General features: G+C 33.5%; 1 protein-coding gene across 1 annotated transcript in view; it reads left to right on the plus strand.

The window, feature by feature from the left end:
- LOC150090538 (ATP-binding cassette sub-family C member 1-like) overlaps nucleotides 1-27,932 on the plus strand; it is a 188,586-nt gene that overhangs the window by 34,340 nt on the left and 126,314 nt on the right. The window contains exons 5-10 of the mRNA XM_090378379.1: nucleotides 932-1,045; nucleotides 11,801-11,862; nucleotides 13,686-13,820; nucleotides 20,983-21,177; nucleotides 21,531-21,705; nucleotides 24,151-24,405. Of these exons, the coding sequence (XP_090234505.1) occupies nucleotides 932-1,045; nucleotides 11,801-11,862; nucleotides 13,686-13,820; nucleotides 20,983-21,177; nucleotides 21,531-21,705; nucleotides 24,151-24,405 (936 nt within the window). The remainder of the gene's footprint in view (nucleotides 1-931; nucleotides 1,046-11,800; nucleotides 11,863-13,685; nucleotides 13,821-20,982; nucleotides 21,178-21,530; nucleotides 21,706-24,150; nucleotides 24,406-27,932) is intronic.

A 27,932-nucleotide genomic window follows, 5' to 3' on the forward strand; every position in this document is an offset into this window, starting at 1 on the left:
GAATGGGTTGAGCAAGTTGAATGCTGATGGGATTCAGACTAAGAACCTGAAGGGGTACAGTTTCAAATTGAGGAAAGATAGTTGTAGAATAGATGTGCGGAAATTTGCCTCTAGCCAGTGGGTAGTTGATTGGTGGAATAGGCTTCCATCTTTTGTTGTGGAAGCTAATAGTCTAAATAAATTTAAGGCTGAGCTGGACAGGCATTTGGAATGAATAGAAGGGTGAAATGGGAAGAGGGTTTTTTTTTTTTTTTTTTTGGCTGATGCTGCATAAGCTTGCTTTCTTGTGTTGTATGCCTATGCTAATGCTGAAAAATTTTATTTAATATCAAGTGGTTCAATAAATTTTTAGGAAGAATGTAGATCTGCTGGAAAGGGTGCAGAGAAAGGCAGCAAAACTGGTGAGGGGAACAAAAGGGTGATCTTACCAAGAAAGGCTTTAGTTCTGCAATTTGCAGTGTCTGGAGACTAGTACCTACATTCTGATATGGTTGAGGTGTTTAAGGCTTTGAAAAGATTGTGCAAGCACAATGCTGATGGCATTCTTCCTCTTGCTCAGATCACACACATGAGGAGGCAAGAATTCAAATTGAGGAAGGATAAGTGCATGATAGATGCATGAAGGTTTGCCTTCAGCCCAGCCCACAAGTAGTTGATTTTTTTTTTGAACAAACTTCCATCTGTTGTTGTGTAAGTGGGTACTTTGAATAATTTCAAGGTTAGAGGGGATGGGTAGGTGATGTGAAATTTTTTTTTTTTTGTTGTTGATGCTTTAAAAGTTGTTTAATTTGGAGAAATCAGTTAGCAGAAATGAGATTTTAACATTTAAAAAGCAAGAATGACAATTTTTTTTTTTTTTTTTTTTTTTTGATATCTCTTAAATTTAAACAGTAAATCCTTGACTCTTAAGTTCATATTTCATCATTTGTAGGCTCCTATTAATGAAACAGATGTCCATGTTATTAAAGGAGCTATTTCTACTTTGGCAGTTATTCAATTGATCTTCTCTGGATTTGCAGAAACACAAGCATCCGATGTATTAGAGGTAAGTTTGAATTTTTTGTAATTTTTTTATTTAAATTTTGGCAAAATGCTTGCATTTTTATTAATTTGCTCTAATAGTTGGTTAGGATACTGATTTGTTCCATTTGAAGTAACTATTTTTATCTGGTGAAGGGGATAATTTTGATTAATGACGTTCTTTTTAATAAAGTAAGAATTTACTTTTAAAAGAAAGTTGTTGTGTTGTTTTTTACATTATTATTATTTTTATTATTATTATTATTATTATAGATTTTAAAAATATTTATGTACATAATTTTATACATTATATAATATTTTATTAGAATAAAGTTTATTTTATTATTACCTACATTTTTCAACCTCCGTACTTACATTATGGTCAGTGAAATATTGAATTAAAATTGGCCTTTAATACGTTGAATGCCGACTAAGAGTTAATTCGTATTTGGTAATCTGGTTCAGGATGCAGGCTATGAGTTAACTCGAACTGGTACAACTTGCCTTTCAGGCGCAGCTACGAGTATATTCGTAATAATATATGCAACTGATGGATAGTTGGCTTCTGGGATAAGAATGAAAAATCAACCACTGCATCAGAAAACAGAATTTATTCACAAAAAAAAAAAAAAAAAAATATTTTCTTCACACAAAGAGCTAGCTTCTCTTAGTGCACTGGACAATAATAACTGTTCCACGGAGTGTTTTATTTCTCGTACATACTCTACACGGCTTAGTCAGGCATGGTTTTTTTTTCAGTTGGTGGCATAGCCAACTGAAATTCTAAATAATGAATTTTACATTCAGACCTAATCTTCTTGGAACATTTAGAATTTTTTCTCCAATCAAAGATACAGTGCAACTTTTTCGTCAAGTTACGGGTTCCACCATAAAATGTCTGAAATTGAGAGAAACCCATAACTTGATGGAAAAGAATGTATGCATTATGCATATATATTTCTATAATATGTAATGCAGTTTTTTTTTTTTTTTTTGACTAAATAATACGTGTTTCTTTTTTTTTTTTTTTTTTTTTTTGACTAAATAATGCGCTCAATAATACGAGAGCATGTGATCCGATTGATCTATAAACCAGAACCGTACAACTCATCAAAAAGTTCTTCAAATTCCGATCACTCATATTATCACAGAGCTGAAGCTCTTCTTCGGTCAGTGGTTTCTTATCCATGTGTGTTTTTTTTTTTTTTCTGTAAAAAAAAAAAAAAAAACGCATAACAAAGTACTAAATACAACATACATGACAAAGCCTGTGTCACTGCAGTGGATTTACGCAGAGCACAGATTCATATTCAGAGAATTCTGCAAGTTACAACACGTCTGATTTAATCGAGTTAGCTCTTAGTTGGCTGCCGCGAAGAATTTTCTATTACATAAACCAACTACGATGTAATTTGCGAGGCCTTTTTTTACAACAATAAGCTGTTTTTATGAGTTTTGGTGGTGACTATATGTTATACAGGCATACCTCGAATAACGAATAGGATGCGTTCCACGAAATTACTTCGTTAAGCGAAACTTCGTTTTCAGAGGTAAAAATATTATGGCCAGAATAGGGATACGTTCCTACGTAAAGAAAATGAAAAGCTTTTTTTTCGAACAAAGAAAAGTTTTATTAAATAAACAATCAACTTACATACAAAGTGAAATCACATTTTAAAATATGAGTCTAAAGTTGATTGCTTATGCTTTTTTTCTCTTTCATTTAACAATTGCCTATACGGAGTTATTGCATTTAACACAGATCGCATAACAATAAAACTTCTTCCTAAATCAGGATCATTTTTACTAAAAAAATTTAAAACGTTTTCAATGTCATTTAAGCACCTTTTTTAAATCTTTGGTTGTTAACACTTTTTCGGCAGGAACTTATTTAACTTCGTCTTCATTAACTTTGTCTTCGTTGCTAACAAGGTTTTCTAAATCTTCCACTGAAAATCCATCATCTTCTACATTCAATAAATTTCTAACATCCTCTTCATCGACATTTTCGAAACCTATTGATTGAGCCATCTGGATAACTTCATTTCTAATTTCTTGGATGTTATTTTCTTCTTCTAGTACAACTTCTGGCCATATTTTGCGCCAAACTCCATTTAAGCATTTCTTAGTGACTTCTTTCCAAGAACTATCAGTGTTTTCAATTGCGTTTTTAATGGTGTAGTTTTTCCAAAAAGTTTTAACTGTCATTTCCTCTTTATCCTCTAGTTCAGTTAAACTGCTTAATGTTCGACGCAGATAATAAGCTTTAAATGATGCTATTACTCCCTGATCCAATGGTTGAATCAGGGAAGTTGTGTTTGCTGGAAGAAACACAACTTTGACAGGAATGCATGTGTCCAACGTGTTAAGATCAGTAGGATGTCCCGGAGCATTGTCTAACAAAAGAGCTTTTTCTTCAAAGTTGTTTTTTTGACAATACCGTTTTACTTCAGGACAAAAGTGGTTAACAAACCAATCAGTAAATGACTCCTTGGTAACCCACGCTTTTCTATTTGCTTTCCATATTACAGGTAAATTCATTTTTATGTTACCTTTTAACGCCCTCGGATTTTCTGAATGGTAAACTAATAACAATTTTGATTTATAATCGCCAGAGGCATTTGATCCAAAGTGTAACGTTAAACGGTCTTTGGCTGCTTTGAACCCAGCAGCTGATTTTTCTTCAACAGAAATGAAGCTTTTTGTTGGTAGCCGTTTCCAGAACAAACCGCTTTCTTCAACACTGAACACCAAATTTGGAAAATTTTCACGTTCAATTATTTCCTTTAGTTTTTCTGGAAACTTATTTGCAGCTTCTCCTGTTAATTTTACACTATGAATCCTGGCCCGTTTTTTAAATTTCTCAAACCAACCACGAGAAGCCCCAAAGGTTTCTGTAATTTCTTCAGTTTGTTTAGATTTCAGGTGATTAAACTGGAATATATATTTTTTTATGTAAATGCGGCTTGAAATTGCGGACTTCGTTATATCGAAGCTTCGTTATCAGAGGTAACGTTAACCGAGGTATGCCTGTAATTTGGGTTTTGAATAATTTAACGTGCCTAACTCAAATTGCCGTTGGAGACCAGTTTACCCAAATAAGCCTTGGCAGTCAATGCGTTAAATACATTAGCACTATTTTAAATATCAAATGCAAAACAAAGCTATTTTAAAAAAACCAAGGTATTGATGTAGATGCTCATATCGTTTAAATCTAATTAGCACTTTGAAATTGCAACTATTGTGCATCTTTGACATAATGAGGGTGTCTTGGGACAACCTTAATACCTGTGCTATAAACTAATAGTGGTTAACTGAAAACCAAATTTATCATTTCTTTAATTAATGGACAATGACTGAAAGACACCAATTTAGCAACCATTTTTATTGTATGAATATTTCATTCTGTACAATATAATTGTTATTTCTTGAAAACTAGAGTAACTTACAGTGTTTTTTTTTTTTTTGACAAAAATTACTGTACCTTGACATAAAAAAATATTTAGCAGCTATACTGTATGTACTTCATTTTGAAATTTTTGTTTTCTTACTTCCCAATAAACAGGCAAAAAAGACCAGTTTAATTATATAACGAAAGCTTCAAAGGTACACATTAGTAGCATTAGCATAGTTAAGGCATATGATGCAAGAAAGCTTATACAGCATTAGCCAGAAAAAAAAAAACCAAATTTCACCCATCTGGTCACTCCAAATGTTTGTCTAGTTCAGCCTTAAATTTATTTAAGCTATCAACATCCACAACAACAGGTGGAAGTCTGTTCCAGAAATCAACTACCCGCTGGCTAAGGGCAAACTTTGCACATCTATTCTAAAACTAGCTTTCCTCAATTTGAATCTATGCCCCTTCAGGTTCTTAATCTGAGTAAGTGGAAGAATCCCATCAGCATTGAGCCTGCTCAGACCATTCAAGGCCTTATGTCCAAGTTTGCAGATATAACATTGGCTTCCATGGTCTTCAGAAAGGAGTATGACAACTTCATTACACTTACTGCTTTTTTTTAGATTTTGCAGTGCTGTTAAAAATTTCATACTATAAATCCAGAGTCAAAGGGTGATATACTAATGTGCATCATTGTGAATTATTATATATATATTTTTTTATGTTTAGGATAACTGGACAAAAGCAGCCACATTCCTTCAGATCCCCCTTCCATATCTGTGCTTAATAAGAACAAAATGTACCAACATTTAGTACTCTGCAGTTCTTCCAAAAATGCATAAATTACACTTCTTTTGATAAACAAATTGTATGACATTACTGATACACAGAATTGAACTATGGTGCCATCTGAACCCCCTCTCAGAATTGAGAAATGTGAAGGCATGTAAAATAACCAGTGGTTGGAGTGCGATTGTACAGGTGGGCTACGAGTTAGTTTATCATGAAATAATGTTTATGATTTTCAATCAGTTTCCTGCCCATATTACTTTATTAATACTTGTGTTTATTCTGATTTGATTAATTTATTCTTTACTTGGTTTTCAAAATTGCTTAAAAAACAAAATTTGTAGTCTGTTGCCATTGTTACTGTATCACTATAAGAATAATGTAGCCACAATTGTTATAGTATTGATATAAGAATGATATAGCTACCATGTTATAATATTGACATAAGAACGATATAAACACAATTTAGTATTCTTCTGTGTAACTCAGTAACAATATAGTCAATATTATAAGTATTTTTATCAAGTCTATAAATTTATAGCAATATAAATGCAATTTCATAATGTAACTGTATCACATAGTATATAACTTAAAATAACTTAGTAAGTAATGCTGCTAAATAATCTGGATGTAGTGTAGTGTTCTTGAACTTGTAACTCTTAGTTTCATGGAGTATTCTTCAACTCAGTATTCCTCAGACTAGAGCAGAGAATAAAAGGCTCAAAGCAGTAGGAATGCTTTGACTTGGGAGAGAACTGCCAGTGGCAATTCTTTGAATCAGGATTTTATAATGTACTCTGCATGTTGCCTATTTGCAAAATTACCTTTAGCTTAACATGTTATAGCAAAAGGGATACTTTTGTGTTCAACTTAAAGAGCATGAGGAGACAAAGTGGAAATTGGTTTTCTGATGGGTTTATACAATGGTTTGAAGGATAGCATTGATACCCTTGAAGGAACTGAAATGAGGGACTCTTCAAGCACTCAGCTGAATGTTAGAACCCACACTCAAGCAACAGAAAGACAATTGCAAAGCTCTTTGGTTGCATAGGAGATTGGCATTGCTGATGACTCTATTGTCAGGGAGACTGGAAATGGATAGCTGGAATCGGGCTAAGGTATGTTGTCCAGGGCTAAATTGATTATGTAGAATCATATTTTAAGGGCACAAAATGTGCCATACATGTTAGCACTATTGATAGGAAGAATAAGAGATCTGAGGATTTACTTAAAAAGTACAATGCAATGTTGAGAAAAAGTCGAGTTAGGGTTAAATTTGATAGTGTCTGCAGTTCTGCTCAGACATGTTGGGAGGGGGGGGGGAGGTAGATATGATGAGAGCCGTGTCAATCAGTTTGGTCCTAGAGGGACTAAACTGATTGACAAGTGCAAGATTCATGGATTAGAATTTTTCCCAATGTGGTTTGTGCTTGTTAACAGGAGAGAGAGTTTTTTTTATGGGGTGCAAGAATATTTGCTAATACCATTGAGGCAGTGTTAGATGAGTTGCAACAGTGGTATGTTGGGGGGGGGATACACAGTCTGGCTGCTTAAGAGCAGCTACAAGCAGAACTGAAAGTGTGATTCTTGTACTGCTTCTATTGGGACATACAGCACCTTGAAAATGAGGTGTGGCCTGCAGGATGGTCAAGGTGTACTGTGTTAAGGTTACCAAAAGAAAAAAAACAGGTATATGTATACTTGCATGTACACTAATTCTAGGAGTATATCAAACAAATTTGATGAATTTAAAGTATTGGTTGTTATTAAATGCAGACATTGTAGGATATTGGAGATGTAAAGTCACTCAGACATTAGGGATGCAGAATTCAAATATGGAGAGTACAACATGTACAGATTGGAGGAGGAAAAGAGTTATGCCTCTTAGTTAAGAAGCAATAGAATATAAGAGTACACCCAGTCAACTTGAGTGGCCAAGGCAATGTTGTCAGTTTGGTCTGACATAAGCAACGGGAAAACAAAAATGAGAGGAGTGTGTTATAGGCATAATGACTAATGACTGTAACAAACAACTATAAATACAGATAGTGGGCCAGCAAACCAGAATTTCTTATAATGGAGGAGGGTTAAGCTTTCTGGACATTAACTGTAAATTGTGGGTTGGTCACTCACACAGTAACAGGAACTTTTGTGGATTTACTGAATGACTGTCATCTGCACCAGCATGTTAAAGTTAACAAGAGAAAGCAATAGTCTTGATCTGATTGGCAGCAGAAACTCTTAATGCATTAAGAATCTGCAAATAAGGCTCACTAGGTGGCAGTGATCACAGTATATTGACATGGAATTTGTTTAAAGCTGTAACTGCTGTCAAGGGCATAGGAAAGGCTTTTACTTTTGTAAAGGTGACTACAATGGCCTTGTACACCTCTTAAATTTTATTTACTGGGACCAACTGATTTTGTTACCAACAACAAGTTTTAAATGGGAAGCATTTGGGATAGTAATCATAGAAACTACCAGGCTTTTTATATCAACTAAGAAATGCTGTTAATAATCTGCCACACTGGTCCAGTGCGGGTTGGTAGATTGATCGTATTTAGCAGTCAGGGGCGGGCTTGAACCCCTGGCTACTCAAAGAGCGTGTGCTACTGCACTCCCACTCCTGACCTCTCGGCTATGGAGGCCGTTTTTTTTAAGAGATACTGTTCAAGGATTAAACACAAATGGATGTCAGATAAACCTGTGAGATTCATGGCAGAGAAGAAAAATGTATGGAATGCTTATAAATTATCAGGTGATACAGAAACCTACAGTAGATATAAAGTAATCTGCAGTTGTGTCACAAAGGGTATAGGTAAGCTAAAGCAGATTACAAGATGTGTCTGGCAAAGGATGCAAAAAAAAGTAGCAAAGATTTCTTTACTTATTTAAGCAGTAGAAAGACATAGATTAAGAGCAGCTGAAAGTGTGATTCTTGTACTATTAATTAATTTTAATTGATATAAAAATTATTTTATATAATTAAAACAAAAAAAAAGGAATTACATTAGTCTTAGATATGACTGGTATAACTCTTGATGATCCTACTCAGATTGCTGGCAAACTGAATAGATATTTTACTTAAGGAATTTATTATGGATGGGGATGTCAGAAGTATATTGAATTACTTGGAGCTAAATCAGTTTGTGGTAACTGAAAGTGGAAGAGAAATTTTTGAAGTTAAACATGAATAAGGCACATGGGATGGGATCTATCCAAATTATATTAACCTTCTGTTGCCAACATGGCATCTGACAGGCACCACTTTTTTCTGTTTTTTTTTAATTTGTAAATGAAATCGAATCTTCCCATGTACCTTTGCTCACCAATATTCTCTAACTGGTTATGTGGTATTTTCTCTTTACATTTTGATATACAGGCACTCCTCTACTTATTTTCTTAATCAGTTTTTTTTTTTTTTTCATGTACGCAAGTCCAACTTCGGTCTTGTAGATACAAAATACATGTACAGTATGGTACAATGCACTGAGATTATAACTCCAACAAACTTCATGTACAACATTTTACAATTTGTAACAGAGTTAAATGAGGCTGAAAAAACAATGAATAATAATGTAGAGTATAGTATTTATTGAAAACTAATTTAATCTAAATACGATACATAATTTAATATATGATCAAATCACTTAACAGTGGACTCTCCAAAATAAAATTCCTTCACTATACAATATGTAGTAAGCACTGGTCATTGCGATCACTTTTGTGAACTGAATTTTAATTGTATTAAACAGCTATTCTAATAAGTGAAAATAGGAGGAATATTATCCACAGCTATAAAAGTAAAGATATTAATGCAGAAATTTACACTTGTAAATTTGTAAAAATTAAATGATGCGTGAAAATCGGAAGAATATTTCCCACAGGTTAGCAAAATAAAAATGAATTTATGCATAGATTAATTAATAGTGTAACTAATTGATATTTCTGTTCACTGCTGTTTTTTTTTTTTTTTGTCATAAAATTTTAAAACAGTAAGAAAAGAGCAATCAATAACAATGAACATGGCACGCACAAATTGCAACACAATACGCACAAGTCAGATATGTAGTAACAACTTTAGGAAACTCAAAAAATAGGAATGAAGAGAAGATTCTGAAAATATATTTATGTTTTTTATATGATTTGAAGATTCATCATAATAATGTAAAATTCCACAGAATTCCAGCTATCGGTATATGCAATAAGATAGTTTACTACCCATTTTTAATAGTTTCACTAACAGAAAAGCCCAATAAACCAGAAACTACTAATTGTTTTATGGTAGTGACCTCCAGAAATCTGCTTTAGAAAAATACCCCGAAGGCATTCAAAATTGATACTTGTAACCAAACATAACAACAGCTTTGTGCTTATCTGCGAGTTGTACGTAAGTAGAGGAGTGCCTGTATTATGAATTGTGAGATGTTAAATTTTTGTTTTGCATTTAACAAATGCCAAGTGAACAGAAGTGTCTACTTTTCTTCTAGGCAACTTCCATTCCAATCGGTATCTCTTAGGTGCCAGCGACAGGCGGGTAATCTTGCCATAGAGCTTTGATTTCACCAGCCAAATCCGAACAGCTGACAAATATAGATATTCCTATTGCATCTGAGTTTCATTCAGGGGATCAGTGACCGTGAAAATACAATAAAAACTTTTATTATTGATTTCTCTCATTTATTTTCATTTGATAGTTTTTAATTGGGTTTAGCAAATAATAATTAATAGATCAGTTTTCAATTCAATATAAGAGCTAAAAATTAATTTTATATAATTAAAACAAAAAGGGAATATGCTACATGAATATCTTTATTAAAGTTGAGAGTGTGAGTGGTGGAAGGTTAAGAGAGGCAGGAAAAGAGTCAGCAAACCTTTTAATTGTAATTATGAGAGCATCTTTGTGCAAAATGTCTCTTATTCACAGGCGCCTCCATAGCCAGGTGAGCAGGAGTAGCAGTGCGTAACACACGCTTCTTGATTAGACCGGGGTTCGAGCCCGTGACCACCAAATACGGAGGATGCGGAAAGGTTAGGGAATGACCATCGCATATCCCCTTAGCAGTATGGCCTTAATTGCTAATGCTCCTAAAAACCAAATAACAAACAATCTCTTATTCACAAGGGGCAGGGAGGATCAGAGGATGTTGTAATTACAGACCTGTTAGCTTGACTTCCATTCCAAGCAAAATAATGGAATCACTGGTAGAAAAAAAAATCAATGCAAGACTCTCTACACAAGAATACAATATAGATTTGTTAATGAGAGATTTTGTCTGACCAATCTGATTGGATATGATAACAAAGAAACTAGATGCAAAAAATAATTTTGACATATGCTTAGATTTCAGAAAAGCCTTTGATAATGTACCACACAAAAGACTGCTGTACATTAGGGCTGTACTGTTGTACATCAAGTTAGTGCTATAGATAAAGGGATGGTGGGGTGAGAGAAGGCAGAGTGGTCATCATTGGGCATTGTTTTTCTTGGACCAGTTTTATTAGTGGGTATTAAAGAAAACAATAGACCTAGCACTGAAAAAGGTTCAGTGCTCGGTCTATTGTTTTCTTTAATATTTATTGATATTAATGAAGACATATCAGGCTTAATGTCTAAGTTTGGTGAGGTTTTCCAAAGGTGTTTAATTACAGTAACATTACAAAAATTGAATTACTGGGAAAGAAAAGGACACTCATATGAAGAGACTTCGTTTCTGGAATTTGGGAGGAGATCTGATTGAGGTTTAAATGGATTGACTAAGTCAATCCATTTGAATAAGCTTAGTGCTGATGAAATCTGTCCTCTTGCTCAGACTACACATGAGAGGACATAAATATAAATTCACATTGAGGAAGGATGTTTGTGAGATAAATGTTTGGAATTTGTCTTCAGCAAGTGGGAAGTTGATTGCTGAAACAAACTATGGTATTGTGGAAGTCATAGTTTGAATAATTTTAAGGAAGAACTCTACATGCTTGGAGGGGATGGACATATAATGTGGAATTTTTTTTTTTTTTTTTTTTGCTTTCTTTTTGCATTGTTTGCTAATACTAATATACATTGGTTCACATTAGGGTCAAGCAACTTGTGTGTGAACAATAAATATACATTGTTCTTCAAGTTATGAAGGAAACTTGTGTGTGTGTGCACACGTGCACACAAGTTTCCTTCATAACACACACACACACACACACACACACACACACACACACACACACACACACACACACACACACACACACACACACACACACACACACACACATGATATGTCTTCCACACTATAGAAACAAATTAATATATCCACAGTGCAATTAACAATTATTACCAAGTTGTCTTGTTGTCAGGCTTTAATGTAACAGTATTTTTTGTTGAAAGAAGAAAAAAAAAGTTTTTGTTTCGGGGGACCATTTTGAAAAATAAATAAATAATAATTTTTCAAAATGTCCTCTGAAAAAAATCATTATTCAGGGGACATTTTGAAAAAGGTTTATTTATAAAAAAATAAATAAGTTAAGTGTTTTCTTAAATTTATACTGCTTTTAAAATTATACTTCAAATATTCTAATTGTTTTAAATATTGTTTTCAGGATAATTGTCCACTCACAGGAGCTTCCTTATTTTCTAGATTGACTTTCTTTTGGATAACTGGGTAAGTAATTTTATTCAGTATGAAAACCTCTCTGGTAAAAAATGGACTGTTTTGCAAGAAGTGAAAAAAAGAAAACATTGTAATAATTATTTTTGTGAATTTATACTGAAAAAAAAGTTTTCACTTTTTTTTTATGATACAAATATGATACAAAGTTTTTTTTATCATAAAAAAAATGTTATGTTATGTAAGGTTCGTAAACAGTTTTGTAAGATAAGTACAATGTATAGTTAAATAGTGAGAGTATATAATATGATTATTGATTCCAATGGGGGGGGGAGTACAAAATATATTTTATATTTTGTACCTCCCCCCATTGTATATGAGGGATGATTGATAAATTCATGACCTTAAAATATGTGATGTCGATATATACAGCAATAGTTCTATAGTTTCTACAGCAATAGTTCTGCATCGTTCCTTGATTGTAGAAGGCTACATTTTGGGTTTTATCCTGAGTTCACCAAGCTCTAATGACATCATTATTGCTTTCAAATTTCATTCCTTTCAAGTAAATTTTCATTATTCTGAACAAATAGAGGTCTGAATATGCTAAACTGAAGAATATGGGAGTGGGGCATTAATTTAATTGGTGATTAACTTTCTGATGAATCATCCATTTTTACCTGAAATACTTTGCTTAACTTCAGAAATATCCCTTTCTCTTGACATTTTGCAAACACAAAGGATGAGATTTAATTATAATAACCATATAATAGACAAGAGGTCATTATTTCGCACTTATCAACCACAAACTTGTCGTTCACTTGTCTTAAAATGTTGCATGATGATCTGGTTTAATTTCCCATGTAGACATTACCTGATATGATTGCATAAAAAAAATCAGAAATTGGTTTCATCTATAGGTCTGGATGGGGGGATGGATAGATTAGATTAATTAAAGAATATTAGAAGAAATACCATCCTTCATGTTAGTTAGCATAAACCATCCATTATGCTAACTGAAGGAGAGAAAAGAAAAGGCAAAATCATTTTCATGTGGCCTGAGCTCTTTCATACTAGTGTAAATTGACATGATAGTTGCCTCAGATTTGTGCTACTTTCAGATAAACTGGATTTCTGTAAAGGGAATTTTTTTTTTTAATTTTATTTTAAACAAATAAAAGGTTCCCCCCCCCCATTCAGTTTTTCTTGACTGTGGGAATTGGTAAAAATTGCCTCCAATCTCACAGAGAAATTAGTTTACAAAGCCAGTGAATTTAACCTCCTTCATTGAAGGCTAGATTTGCACTCCCAAAAAATAAAAAATAATAAGTTTCAAAATTAAGTTTTCTCTTTTATCTTGAGTTATTCATATTCAGTGAGCTATTCTCTTGCCAATGGAGTTCGGGATTTAGTATTAGTTTTAATAGTGGCAAATAATGCACGAAAGCAAGCTTATGTAGCATCATCAAAAAAAAATAAAAAATAAATAATTCATCTATTTATCCCCTTGAATAGTTTGTCTAGTTCATCCTTGAGATTGTATTATTTTATTTGACTGTAACATTTTACTCTTTAACTAATTTTTAATTTTATCAAAACAAAACATTGTGGAGACAGGACCAAAGCATTTGTAAGACATTGACAATGCACATCAGATAGTTACTGATCAACTCTTAATTTCTCACATGGGGAATAGTAAAGGCTTCTTTTCTCCCTGCTCATCAAAGATTTGCTAATAGAACTATAACAGCATAATTTATTACAACTACTTTCACGTACTTTGTAATATAATTTAAAACTAATTTATTAGAATATTTAATATTTGTAATAACATTTTGATTATTATAACTGAAAAAAAAAATTTTCTTTTGTTCCAGAATTTTAAAAAAAGGAGTTAAAGGTACACTGACACTAGAAAACTTATTACCAGCATGTTCTGAATTAAAATCAGAATGCGTGTCTAAACACTTCATTCGTGGTTATACTCCAAAGCCTCCTCAGGTTCCAAAACGGTAATATATTTTGTTGAACAGTTTTTTTTGATTTTGTGTTACTGTTCACATATTTATTTATTAAAGAAATGCGTAAATATCTTGAATTTATTACAAACATTTTAAATTTAGAAATGATACATTAGTAATGTATACTTGAAAAATACACCATATGGAATTTTACGTAATTTTTAAATAATAATTTGCAGTATTTCAGCAGTATCAGTCCAACTTTAAATTGTATATCAATTAAATTTAATAAAATGATGGGGTAAAAAAGGCCCCCCCCAATTACTTCACTTCATTTCTAGTGAATATTATTTCATCTGTTACTAAAGTTTATTTCATTTTATATTAATGTTTTTCTAATTCTTTATTAATTACAATCAATTAATAAATTAATTAATAAACTAAATTCTACTATCAACCAGCTGAGGCCAATTGATAGTGACTTTTTTTTTTTCACACTTTTAAAACATTGATTAAACATGGTTTTTTTTATTTTTTAATTAAATTTGCCATCAAACAGAATATGCTTGGCTTTAATATAGGTTTTTCAGAAAAATAAGGGATTAAATTTATTGCTTAATTTTTAATTAGTTTTTATTTAATGTATATAGTAAGAAATAATATAAAGTAATGGAAAGCAAAATGTAGTAAATTTTAGTGAAATAAAGAAAACAATGAATTTATTCATCATCATCATCAGCCATTTCAGTCCACTGCAGGATGAAGGCCTCTCCAGCAACTTTCCAGTTCCTTCTGTTTTGTGCAATGGCCATCCATTTACCACCAACAAACTCATGAATTTCATCTATCCATCTCCATTGCCTTCCAGGTTTTCTTCTTGGGTGCCTCCGTAGCCAGGTGTGAAGGAGCAGCAGTGCGTAGCACGCTTCTTGATTAGACCGGGGTTCGAGCCAGTCACCACCAAATACGGAGGAAGCGGAAAGGTCAGGGAATGACCACCGCATATCCCGGAGTAATATGGCCTTAGTTGCTAATGCTCCTAAAAACCAAAATAATAACAATAATCCAGGTTTTCTTCTAGCTCCTCTTGGGTACCATTGTTATTTTCTTAGTCCACCTGTCATCGAGCTATGTGTCCTGCCCAAGACCATTTTTTAGTTCTTTAGTTTTGATAAGAATGTCCTTTACTTGAGTTTTCTGCCTAATCCATGTGTTTCTCTTCTTATCTAACAGTCTGATTCCCAATATGATTCGTTCCATTCTTCGCTGTGTAGTTCTCAGCTTCTCTTCCATTCTTTTGGTGAGTGCACAAGTTTCACTTCCATAAGTCATGGTGGGGAGTATACATTGGTTCGTTATTTTACGTTTCAGACAAACTGGGATATTGCTCTTCAGTATGTGACTATATTTCCTGAATGCTATCCATCCAAAATTTATTCCTCTCTTGACTTCCAGCCATTTATCATTATTACAGCTAATAACTTGTCCCAGATAAGTATATGACTCAACCTTTTCAGTTACTGCTCCTTCAATCATTATTTCCCTTTCTGTGGCATACTTGTTCATCATTACTTTTGTTTTAGCCATATTCATCTTTAGTCCAAAATCCATACTAACTGTGCATAACTGATTAAGATTTTCCTCTAATTCTTTGGGATCGTGGCTTATAACCACAATGTCATCTGCAAATCGTAAATGGTTTAGGTACTCTCCATTCACATTGACTCCTTTCTGCGACCAGTCTAATCTTCTGAAAGTTTCCTCAAGGGCAGCAGCAAACAGCTTCTTTCCTACTGTCTTTGTCTAGTCTAATAAAGTAGGTAGCACTCTCATATATTTTCTTCAAAATCATAATATATGAGTTATCTATGCCTTGTCTTTCCTGTGCCCGAAACATTGCCTTATGCTGTATGGAGTCAAATGCCTTTTCATAATCCACAAATGCCAGGCATAATGGTGTTTTATATTCATTTGCTTTCTCCATTAGCTGTGATATTACGTGAAGGTGATCCATAGTTGAGAATCCTGTCCTAAAGCCATCTTGCTCTTTCGTTGATTCTCATCAAGTATTCTTTATAATCTGTTAGTTGACCCTTGTGAACAACTTTGTAGATGTGGGATAACAAGCTAATTGGTCTATAATTTCCAATTTCTGATTTATCTCCTTTCTTATGCAGCAAAACTATGATTGCATTATTCCACTGCTTAGGTGTCACACCTTTTCTAATGCACTTTGTGAAGAGCCTTGCCAGTTTTTGTGTTATGTCTCTTCCTCCCAATTTTAACAACTCTACAGTAACTTCATCTTCTCCCGGGACTTTCTGATTCTTCATTTTCTTCAATGCATGTTCTACCTCATCAGGAAGAATATCGGGTATGTCGTATGTGTTGCTACTTTGCGATCCATCTTCCCCACTGTTGGCATCATTCCCCTGCTCCTTGTATAATTCTCTATAGTAGTCTTCTGCTATTTGAATTATGCCTTCTCTGCTGTTTATAGGTACACCATCACTATTCTTCAGTTTCAGTATCATTTGCCTTTCTATATTACTGCTCATGGCTGCTGATTTAAATCCTTTGTTTTCCCTTAATGCTTGTTCTACTTTTCTTGTGTTAAATCTTCTTATGTCCTCTCTGAGTCTCTTTTTAATGGCTTTGTATAACTCAGTATACTCAATTTTCTCCCTGTCAGTGTTTTTTTTCTTGCTTTTCATTTGCCGTCTTCGGTTTATCATGACAAGTGTTTCTTGACTAATTTTTCTTCTTTGGATTTCTTTTTCCCTATAGGTTTCTTGGGCTTTATCACTTTCAGAAAGTTGTAATATTCCTTGTCAATATCTTGGTCCTGAGCAGTCTGCAGAAGCTCAAACTTGTTAAGTTCCAGTACATACTGCCTTTTCTCCTCCTCTGCTATCTCAAAGACCTTTGTATTATTTACTCGAGTCAGTTTTTTCCTTTCCTACATCTATATCAAGTGTACATCTTACTATTCTGTGATCACTTCCAACATTTACCTTATTCAGGACAGTAACATCATTCATAATATATCTTCTGTTAGTGAGGATGAAGTCGATTTCATTAGTAGTTAATCCATTTGGACTCTTCCATGTCTACTTTCTGTTCACCCTTTTCTTGAAAAAAGTGTTCATTACTGACAGTCCTTGAGATTCTGCAAAATCATAAGTCTTTCATTTCTTTCCCCAATTCCAAAATTTCCTATAGTTTCCCTTTCAGCGCTGTTTTGTCTTTTTCTAACCTTAGCATTATAGTTCCCCATAATAATAGTGCAGTGGGTTTTCTGCTCATCTAGAAGACTCTCAATTTCGGTGTACATTTCTTCAACCTCTTCATCATCGTGGCTCGACGTTGGTGCATAAATCATTGTAATCTTTAGCTTGTACCTCTTAGAAATCTTGAGTATTAGTCTTGACACCCTTGGTGATATACTTTTGAATTCCAAAATGTTGTTTTTAAAATATTTATGGACCAGAAACCCAACTCCACCTTCACTCATTTCACTGTTTCCATTGGTGTACAGCAGATTTCCACTTGATAAATTTATAAGTGATTCATTTCTTCTTCTTGTTTCAGCCAAACCGATGATATTCCAATTCACATTTTCTAATTCCTTTTCCAGCTCTAATATCCTGTCTTCACCGATGAGTGATCTTACGTTATAACAGGCCAAGTTTAGTTTCCGTGCATGGTAGCCTGGTTGTACCCAGAGATTCTTAGCACCCTCTGCTTCCACTCTGATCCTCTCGCTGCCGTAAGAGGGAGTGAAAGCTGCTGGGGACTGAGGGCCATTTGTTTTGTCGTGCTGTCGTATGCTGGAGGGTTTGGTCTTTTCCCCTTCACGCTGACCAGGCATCTTGAAGAGAACCACTCTACACGTTCGTTGCCACCTAAATGACGTAACAGGGCTTACCATTGAGGTGTGCATGAGTGGATTTTAGGGAGGCAGGCCAACCGGACTTCTCCTAAATCTTCTGTAATAGAGAGATATTGGATCCATCAGTGTTTTAGGCTGAGTGTCTGATAACACACAGGATACCTGTTTGCCCCTTCTTTATTATCATATAGTAACCTTCAGATATACGAACACCACATGTTCCTGAAAAGCAAAGCAAAAATTCATAAATGGGAGTTTTTCCCATAAATATGATGAGAGAATGTATTCCAAAATGTAAAATATCCACTTCCAAAAATTTGACTAAAATAACCATAAGATTTATTTAGGTGATTGATAGAATCTCTTTAAGTACCGTATAAGAATTAGACTAATGGGAGAAATAGCATAAAGGCTTAATTTTCGGTACTCACCTCAATTGATCTGCTTGGTTATATGAGGTTAAAGTGGAATAGGATTAAAACTAATTAAGAATTTGGTTAAAATTAATAAATAGAGATGGAAACATTTAAAAGATCTGTGATTAAAAGTAGCCCTGGAAGAAGTGCACCATCTGATTCCTGGTTGCCTTGTATAAATAGTAAGGTGAAGATTTATGTATGAATATATTTTAAGATTCCCATAAGATTTATGTGAGAATATATCTTAACAAATTAAATTTTTTTTTTTTTTTTTTTTTTTTAAGATTTAAAGTATTATCCTTATTGCAATATACAGTAGAAATGGATTGAATTTTAGCCCCTGTTCTGACTTAATGAGGTATACAAGTACACAAGAATAGTTATGCTTAAAAAAAATCAATATAGCACTACAGTCTAACACAGTGGCTTGACAACTGGTTAACTTCCCAATTTCTTACAAATCATATAGCAATGTGGCAATCTAATGGAAATTCTTTGTACCTTATACGTGTGCAATAAAATTATAAACTCCTATCATTAAAACATGAAATGACTTCAAAAAGTATGATAAACTATTTCCTGAGGCAACAAATTAATTGAACTATTCTATACAAAAATCGCTTTTATCTAACAGGAAATACCATTAGTGATTTGCATTTTAATCATGTGTGCCCAATAGCACATTTCACCAAAAATATACTTTGAATGCTTTAGTATTCAAATTTAAATATAGAATGCTTTAGCATACTATATTTAACTGCATCTACAATATATATATTAAATACAGATACATAATAGTTGAGAATATTTTTTTTCTTACCCATTTTAGCTTCAAAGGATGATGTTTTATGAAATTGCAGAAAAGTGTGCGTGTTTTTTTTTTAAATTGTGAAACCCCCAAACAAGAGAGGTATTAGAACCTATAGTACTTAGTACCGTGCTTGGGTTAGACGTTGAGAAGACGAAAGAAGATATTTGTTGACATTAGACTTGAACTTCTGTAGACTGTAATTTTCAGGAAATATGTATGAAAGAAGGTTGTTCCAGAAAATAGCAGTTGAATGAATAAACAAGGAAGATGAAAAGTTGGTTCTGTGAGTTTGAAGTTGGACAGTAAATGGATGTTGGCAGGTAGCGGCATGTGTTTGGACTGTTTTGAAAGAGAGAGTGGGAATTATAGAAGCAAATTCAGAAGAACAGTGCCCATGTAGAAAAGGCATGCAGCAGAAACAGTACGTCTATGAGACAGCGAGTGGAGAGACTCTGTTAGAGATGAATCATTAATTAACCTAACTGCCCTCTTCTGAATGGAATCTAGAAGCCCGAGAAAGGTTTTGGGAGCACTGCCCCAAATGTGGGAACAATATTCCATGGTAGGGCGGATTTGCAATTTGTACAGAGTGAACAGCTGTTTGGAAGAAAAGTAATGCTGAGAGCGAAAGAGAAAACCAAGTTTTTTAGACACAGAGGAAGCAATATTTGTAATGTGCGTGTGCCAGAGAGATTAGAAGTCAGGGTAATCCCCAAAAGAGATATATCATTTTGCCTAGAAATCGGAGTGTCACTATAAAAGCATGGGAGCAGAAGAATCCTTTTTGCGAGATATAAGACAAGACTGAGTTTTAGAAGGGTTGAAATCAACTAAGTTGTCTTTGCCCCACTGGAGAATTACCTGGAGATTGGCATTTAAGGAATTGGTAGTGGATATTCGAGAAGTTGAAGCTAATTGAGCAGGGAAGGTTTTTCAAAATGGAAAGTGGAATGCAATGTGCTATCATTGGCAAAACTGTGGATAGGATTTCCAGTCAATGGAAGAAGGTCATTAATATACAAGAGAAAAAGAGTGGGGGAAAGAACTGAACCTTGGAGGACACCAGTGGAGAAGTTAGAAGACAGAGAGCATCTACCATCACCCTCAGTGAGCAATCAGAGAGAAAATTGGATAACCAATTAGAAAAAACAGTTGGAAAACCATAAGATGGAAGCTTGTTTAGAAGACCTTTATGCCAAACATGATCAAAAGTCCATTTATGGACTAATTCAATGGAATTAGTCCATAAATGGGTAACATAAGCCAGAATATCACCAGTGGATCGACACTGACGGAATCCATACTGGTGATCGTTGATCAGACGGAAGGGTTCTAGGTAGTTTAAGAGTTGGCGGTTAATTGATTTCTCCATTACTTTAAAAAGAGTAGAAGTAATTGCAATGGGACAAAAATTGAATGGGAGGGACTTGTCACCCTTTTTAGGAACTGGCTGGATATGAGCAGATTTCCAATCAGAAGGAAAAACGCTTTTGGAATAAGAAAGTGAAAAAAGGTGGCAAAGAACAGGAGTAAGTTCAGGAGCAGGTTTTGAGAACAAGTGGAGAAATACCATCAGGACCTGGAACTTTCTTACCATCAAGATTCGTCAAAATCCTTCTAACATCCTTTTGAAGGAAGACCACAGGAGGCATTGAATGGAACCATGAATTGAATGGTTCAAATTGCCAGAAAATGTGTTAAATCTTGCTACTCTACTTTGTCATCTATGAGGTTACCTCTCCACTTGTTACTCAGTTTTTAGAGGTCACGCTCAAAACCTATTGGTGACCAAAGGAATTTTTGAATGGTCTCTTCAAGCTGAGCTAAATCGAAGAGGGAATAGTTTACCCTGCAAGTTATTCTGAGTTTATCAGTCTGGATAATATGTGCATAATGCACATAATCTGTATATGTCTATATCTGTGAGAATTGGTGTACCGTGACTGTAGTGGTAGTTATTGCCAAGAAGCAGCTAACCTATTACTTGATTCTATTTTATATTTTATCATATCATATAATGAAGTAATTCAGTTATAATACATTCTTTATCTCCTTTTTTATATTGATTATTTACACTTTATTTCCCAAAAGTTGCGAAGTTATTGAAGAACCATTTGATGATGATTCTGTTCCTGTCTTAGAAAGCTATAATGAACCTGTTGTTTCTGTGAAAAAAAGATCCCTTGTATTAGCCATTGCATCTACGTGTTGGAAATTTTTCTTCATTGGAGCAGTTCTACAGTTGATATCCGTTTTCTTAAGTTATTCTCCCCCTCTTATTTTAAAGTAAGTAAAAATGATATATTTTTCAACTCATGAAATTTTGATGCATTATTTATTTGTGTTAAAGACATTTAGCTGAGCAATTTACAATGAAGAGATTTCATTGTAAATTACATGATAATAAATAAAAAAACAGTTATATAATTTACTCTTCAAATGCTGTATTATTAACTCATTCTGTATTCATGAAATTTCATTAAATATTGTTATATTTAAAAATGAAAATTTATACTTGTGCTATTTTCCTCTGAGGGGAAAAAACTCCCCCCCTCCCTCTCTCTTAACATTATTTGTTATTTTTCCATAGTATTCTCTCTTATAAAGCATTACCTGAGTCACTAATGTATGTCTTTTAGCTGTATTTTAGATTTCATAAAAGGTGATGAAGTCTATTGGCATGGGTTTATATACGTATTTGGCTTCTGTGCTGGAACGCTGCTTACTGGTTTCTTTGAAACCCAGTATTTATCCATCATGCAAAATGCTTCTATTCAAGTGAAATCAGCACTTATATCCGCTATCTACAGAAAGGTTAGTTTATGTTTAGATAATCATTTTTATAAACTGTTATTTTTGTAAATAAGAAGCCATCCAGGCTTGGCATTAAATAATATTATATTTATTTTTAAATTTTATTTTAACTTTGAAATTTCCTGTTCAAATCCCATCAGTTTCAACCATTAAAAGAATGATATATAATTTTTAAAGAATCCATTTCTATCCTTGATAGGAAATATTTTGAAAGACCATTACTTTCTTGACAAGTTTCATGGTGGTTTTGATTGAAAGTCCTCAAATTGTTTTCAAGGTAGCTACAACAAGCACATTTCTCATTCAGTTCTGTTCACAATGTTAGTTAAAAATTTCTGAAATATTCTCCCTACATGAAAACAGAGATCTTGTTGTTTTTGATTTTCATTAATGATATTAATGGTATTAAAAATCTCAGATCAGTCAGCTGATTAATAGATGACCAGGGCTGCTAACAGCAGTGACAAAAGTATGTTACTACAATATGACTTAAATAGATTATACACTGGATCTTTAAAAATTGAAGCCGACCGGGCTAGCCGAGTGGGTAAAGTACCTGCCTGGCAACCCAAAGGTCGTGGGTTCGATTTCCGCCTCGGGCTTGGATCAAAGTACTGCAAAAACCTTGGGAGGTGCAATATGGCCACAGAAGCCGATGCGCCAACAACTACCAAATCAAAAAAAAAAAAAAAAAAAAAAAAAATTTAAAAATTGACAGTTTTAATGCTAATAAATTCAAGGTTCTACACCTTGAATCATGGCAGTCCCGAGTTAAATTATCAACTGGTGCCATTTACCTGAACTTTGGAGGGTGGGGGGCTAGTGCAGCATTGTTGGAGATAAAAAGGATCTATGGTTATAATCCAGTCTGATATTAATTTCTTTCAGCAGTGTAGTAGGACTATCAGTGAATTTATATATTTATTTTTTTTTAAGAAGTTAATTATAAAAATAAATTATCAAACCACATCCTTGAATGTTCTATACATGTCTGCAAGCCTCATTTGAAGAAAGACAAACTTTCTTAAAAAAATATGATGGAGGGCAACAAGATTAGTTTTAGATGTAAAAAAAAAAAATGCTCATAAAGAAGAGATTTCAATTATGTAAGCTACAAAATTTGGAAATTATTAACATGCAGGAATTGTGTAGCAGTTTTATGCTAATTCCTAAAATGGCATCCAATTTTCACCATGAACATACAGATTTTTTTCCAAAATGTTTACATTTATATAAGTGAGCTATTTAAATTGAATTTCATTTCATTGCCTTTTAATTTTAAAACTACTGGTTATAGATTTCTCTTGCATTTTAATAATTTTATTATTAAAATAAAATAATAATAATAAAAAATCCTATACATATAAAATTGCACTTGATGAAGCAGTTCATAAAAGCCTTGATCTGTGCAGTAAATTCTTATCCCTATCAGAAGTAATACTTAGTGAAGGAATTTTGTAGGTTCTCAGATAATAAAATTTTAAGTTCAGATGAACAGTTCAAAAAAACAAGACTTAAAAGAAAAAAAAAAAAAAAGTGGATTGCTTTTAAAGATATATTATTAACATTTTTATGACATCACAAGAACCCAAATTACCAATGTACTGTCAACAGTATGCTCAATAAAATTAGAATTATAGTACGAATTTGAAGCATTATATCTTACCTCACATTGTACTGCTTCTTTGAAAATCCTGAAGTTTTAATAATGAAAAAAGGGAATATTTTATCAAGTGAATGAAGAGGAGGTATGAGGGAGAGCAGGCCAACATTAAATTGGCTGATTACTACTGTCTGGTATAACACTTTTGGAGACATGAAGTAATACATAAAAGAAAGGCAACAAAATTTGGCTTGTAGGATAGATTTTAATTTCATAAAGAAATTAAGGATAATGGTGATTAATATTAATTCCACATTAATGATCTTTTCATGAAAATTTAAGTGTAATTATTATTATGCAAAATGTTCATTGTGTTAAATATAATAATTTTCTTCCTAATTTGTAAAAATTCCTTATGCCATAAAAGAAAAAAGAAAAGAAACCTGCATAGTTGAATTGTAGAAATCACTTATTAGAACCAAAATAATATTTTTTAATTTGCAGCTGGACTATGTGGTTATAGACTGGATGTCAAAAAACTTTCTTTTAGTTGAAACTTAGAATAAGATCCACATAGCCTTGTGGGGGTGAAGAGCCCTATGTAAATTTAAAGAATGATAAATAACCATTGTGGAAAAATTTGAAATCAGAAATGTGAACTTTTTTGAGATCAGATGCTACATAAACTTTTTCTTGCATTATTCTGCAACTTTAATTTTAATATTACTTTTAATAGCTAAATTCAGATCATTTTCAATTTTGATGAAAAAATAAAAGATTACAGGTAAAATGTTTTGTTTTTGCACTGAATTCATATTTACCTTCATTTTATTTCTTTATAGCTATTTAGAATCAGCAATTCTACCAAGAAGCAACATACAAGTGGTGAAATTATCAATTTAATGGCAACAGACACAGATGAAATACTAGAAATTACTTTCATGTTTCACAATTTGTGGAGTGTACCAGTAAGATTAGCTCTTGGGATGTACTTTCTGTGGCATTATCTTGGACCATCTTGTTTAATGGGAATTGTTGTTATTGTTATTCTTACTCCATTCACATTTGTCCTTGGAAGAAAAGTAGATTTACTACAGGTAAATTTTTGTTTTAATGAATGATAAAAAGGATCTATATGATATGATCTCTATATAAATAAACTAATTGCCACACTTTGCTTCATTAGAATATCATAAAAATTGGAAATTTTATTGTTATTTACAGTTGTCTATGCATTTCTAAAGTGGTTATTTTTTTTTCTTATCATTGGCAAAATGAAGAGTTATTAACAGAAAAATAATTTGCATGTTATGTAATATACTGACAGAAAGGCTTTTTTTTTTTCTCTGACTTTCTGTATGTATATTGCTATACAAAGACAGGAAAAATGTTTTTGTCTGTCAATCAAGCAACATGCAAGTTATTTTCTCTAAACTTTTAGATTGCAGCACTTTGGGATAAAGTATGCTGAGCCATATTTGGGTGTGTTCAGGTATTTATGAATGTAAATATGTGAACATGGCTCTGGTGTACATAAATCTGCATGTAACAACTGAACTCCCAGTAGATAGATTTATATGAAATTTTATATTTAGTTTTTTAAAAAGATTTGTTGAGCCATCCTAAATTTCATGGACGCCTCCGTAGCCAGGTGGGAAGGAGCAGCAGTGCGTAGCACACGCTTCTTGATTAGACCGGGGTTCGAGCCCGGTCTAATCCATCCCATCACCACCAAATACGGAGGATGTGGAAAGGTCAAGGGAATGACCACATATTCCCGGAGTAATATGGCCTTAGTTGCTAATGCTCCTAAAAACCAAATAAATAACATAACCCAAATTTCATTAAACTTGGACATTTATAAATCTGGCAATTATTATTATTTTTATTTTTTTTTCTCATATAGTTTGTATGGAAAAAAAAAAAAAAAAAAAATTCGTTGATTAAAAATCTTTTTAATGTATTAATATATTTTAATATATTAAAAATCTTTTTTATATATATATACAACTGTTAAGAAGCAAAATAAGCAGAAAAAGGAAAATAGTAAACGTTATTGTATGTCTAATGCTCCAAAACGTGCAGTGCAGCAGTAAAGGAAGCAAAAGGATATAAATGTGTGGTTTGTAAAATAGATAGTGTCTGTAAAAATGGAAATGAAAAGTACACATGGTGCCTGAACTAAGAGAAGTATTAGCATTAGCAAGGACACGTGATGCAAGAAAGCAAGCTTATATAGCATCAGCCAAAAAAAAAAAAAAAAAAACCTTATTTCACCCATCCCCTCACTCCAAATGTTTGTCAAGTTCTGCCTTGAATCAATTTAAGCTATCAACTTCAACGATGACAGATGGAAGTTTGTTCCAGCAATCAACCACCCGCTGGCTAAAGGCAAATTTCCGCACATCTATCCTACAACCATCTTTCCTCAATTTGAATTTATGCCCTATCAGCCGATTATTCTGAGCAAGAAAAAGAATACCATCAGCATTGAGTATGCTCAAACCATTCAAGGCTTTACACACCTCAATCAGATCACCTCGCTGGTTCTGTTCACTAATCTTGTTGCCCTTCTCTGTACTCGTTCCAACAGCTCTACATCCTTCTTAAAATGAGGCCTTCAGACCTATATACAGTACTCAAGGTGTGGCCTGACAATTGCTTTATACAAGAGGATAATCACCTCCTTATCCCTATTAGAAACATTTCTGTATATCATTGACAAGACACCATGGGCTACTCTTGCAGACCGTCAGCACTGCTCAGAGAACTTCATATCTGCCTGCACAATTACCCCCCATGTCCTTTTCATTCTCTACCACTGTCAGTGTGGTGCCACAGAGTTGATACGTTACTCTGGGATTACTGCTTCCATATGTAGTACTTTACATTTGTCAATGTTAAACTTCATTTGTCACCTCTCAGCCCATCTGCTCAACTTTTCTAGATCCTGTTGCAGCAGTGTACTGTCATTAGTGTCTTTAACAACCCTGCCAACCTTTGTATTGTCTGCAAACTTGGACATTAAGCCTGATAGACCATCATCAATATCATGTATAAATACAGAAAAAACAATGGACCCAACACTGAACCCTGAGGGACTCCACTAATAACATTAGTCCAGGAAGAGCAGTGTCCATTGATTACCAATCTCTGTCTTCTCCCACTCAATCATCCCTTTATCCATAGCAGCAATTTGCCTCCAATGCCACACTACTCCAATTTGTGCAGCAGTCTTCCATGTGCAACAGTATCAAAGGCCTTTCTAAGATCCGAATATATGATATCAAAGTTATTCTTTGCATCCAGTTCCTTTGTGACTACATCATAGCACCCAATCAAATTAGTCAGACAAGACTTCCTGTTAACAAATCCATGCTGTGTCCAAGCTATAACTGAAGTCTTGTCTAGATGATCCTGCAATGTTTCTTTAACCAGTGCCTCCATTAATTTTCCTGGAACAGAAGTTAAACTCACAGGTCTATATTTCTTTTCAGCCTTTGATCTTCCTTTGTGAATTGGAGTCACATTTGCACATCTCCAGTGTATGGGTACCTCCCCTGAGTCCAGGGAAGCTCTCATAATTATGGCTAAGGGTTTCCTTACTTCCTTTGCCGCCTCCTTTAATATAACTGGATAGATTCCATCCACCCCAGGTGCCTTTCTTATGTTTATCTTCAACAATTTCTCCTCCTCTTTACTCTGTTATTACAAGATTATCTAGCTTACTTCCAGAGTTGAATACACCTCAGGCATTCCCCTCCCTGAATAATTCCTCATGTGTGAATGTAGATGCAAAATACTCATTTAGTTTGTTACCCATCTGAGCAGGATCATTAACAGTTGAACCATCGATATCAAGTGGACCAATCTGATTCATCCCCTTCATTCTAGAGTTTACATAGTGTGAATCAGAGCTGTAATACTCAATACGTTGATATTAATATTTGTAAAATAATAAGGAGTTTAGCTCAATATAGTATGTAGAACACTTCCGTATGATACTCTTCAGAAGAGTATCATACGGAAGTGTGATACTCTTCATAAATTAAATGAAAAAATAGAAAACTTACATTAGAGTAAAAAATAAATAATTAAAAATAAATTTAACGCAATTAAAAAGAATCTAATGAAAATATTCAAAACTATTTTCCTTCTTGTTTAATTGTGTTATATTGATTTGAATTGTGATAAATTGGTTTTTAGTTATTTATTTTTTACTCTAATGTAAGTTTTTGATTTTTTTAATTTTAATTTCTGGAAAGTATTATGTGGAAGTGTTCTACGTACTATATTGAGGTAAACTCCTCTTATTATTTTACAAATATTCTAGAGTTTACATAAGGAAAGAACTCTTTGCTGTTTTTGTTTCCATCCTTTGCCAAAGATTTCTCATAATCTGCCTTCGCCTGCCTAACCTCCTTTGTAACTTGGTTACAGACCAGCTTATATCTATCATAAGCTTCTGTGTCACATGTTAATTTATATGTATCAGATGCATTTTTCTTCTCTGTCACATGTCTAATTAGTTCATATGACATCCATTTAGGCCTAAATCTTGAACAATATTTCTTTGTTGGTATGAAAAGCCTAGTAGCTTCCAAGATTAATTCTTTGATTGCTT

This window comes from Mastigoproctus giganteus, chromosome 1 (genome assembly GCF_048544385.1).
Source record: "Mastigoproctus giganteus isolate SK-2022 chromosome 1, ASM4854438v1, whole genome shotgun sequence".
NCBI lineage: Eukaryota > Metazoa > Arthropoda > Arachnida > Uropygi > Thelyphonidae > Mastigoproctus > Mastigoproctus giganteus.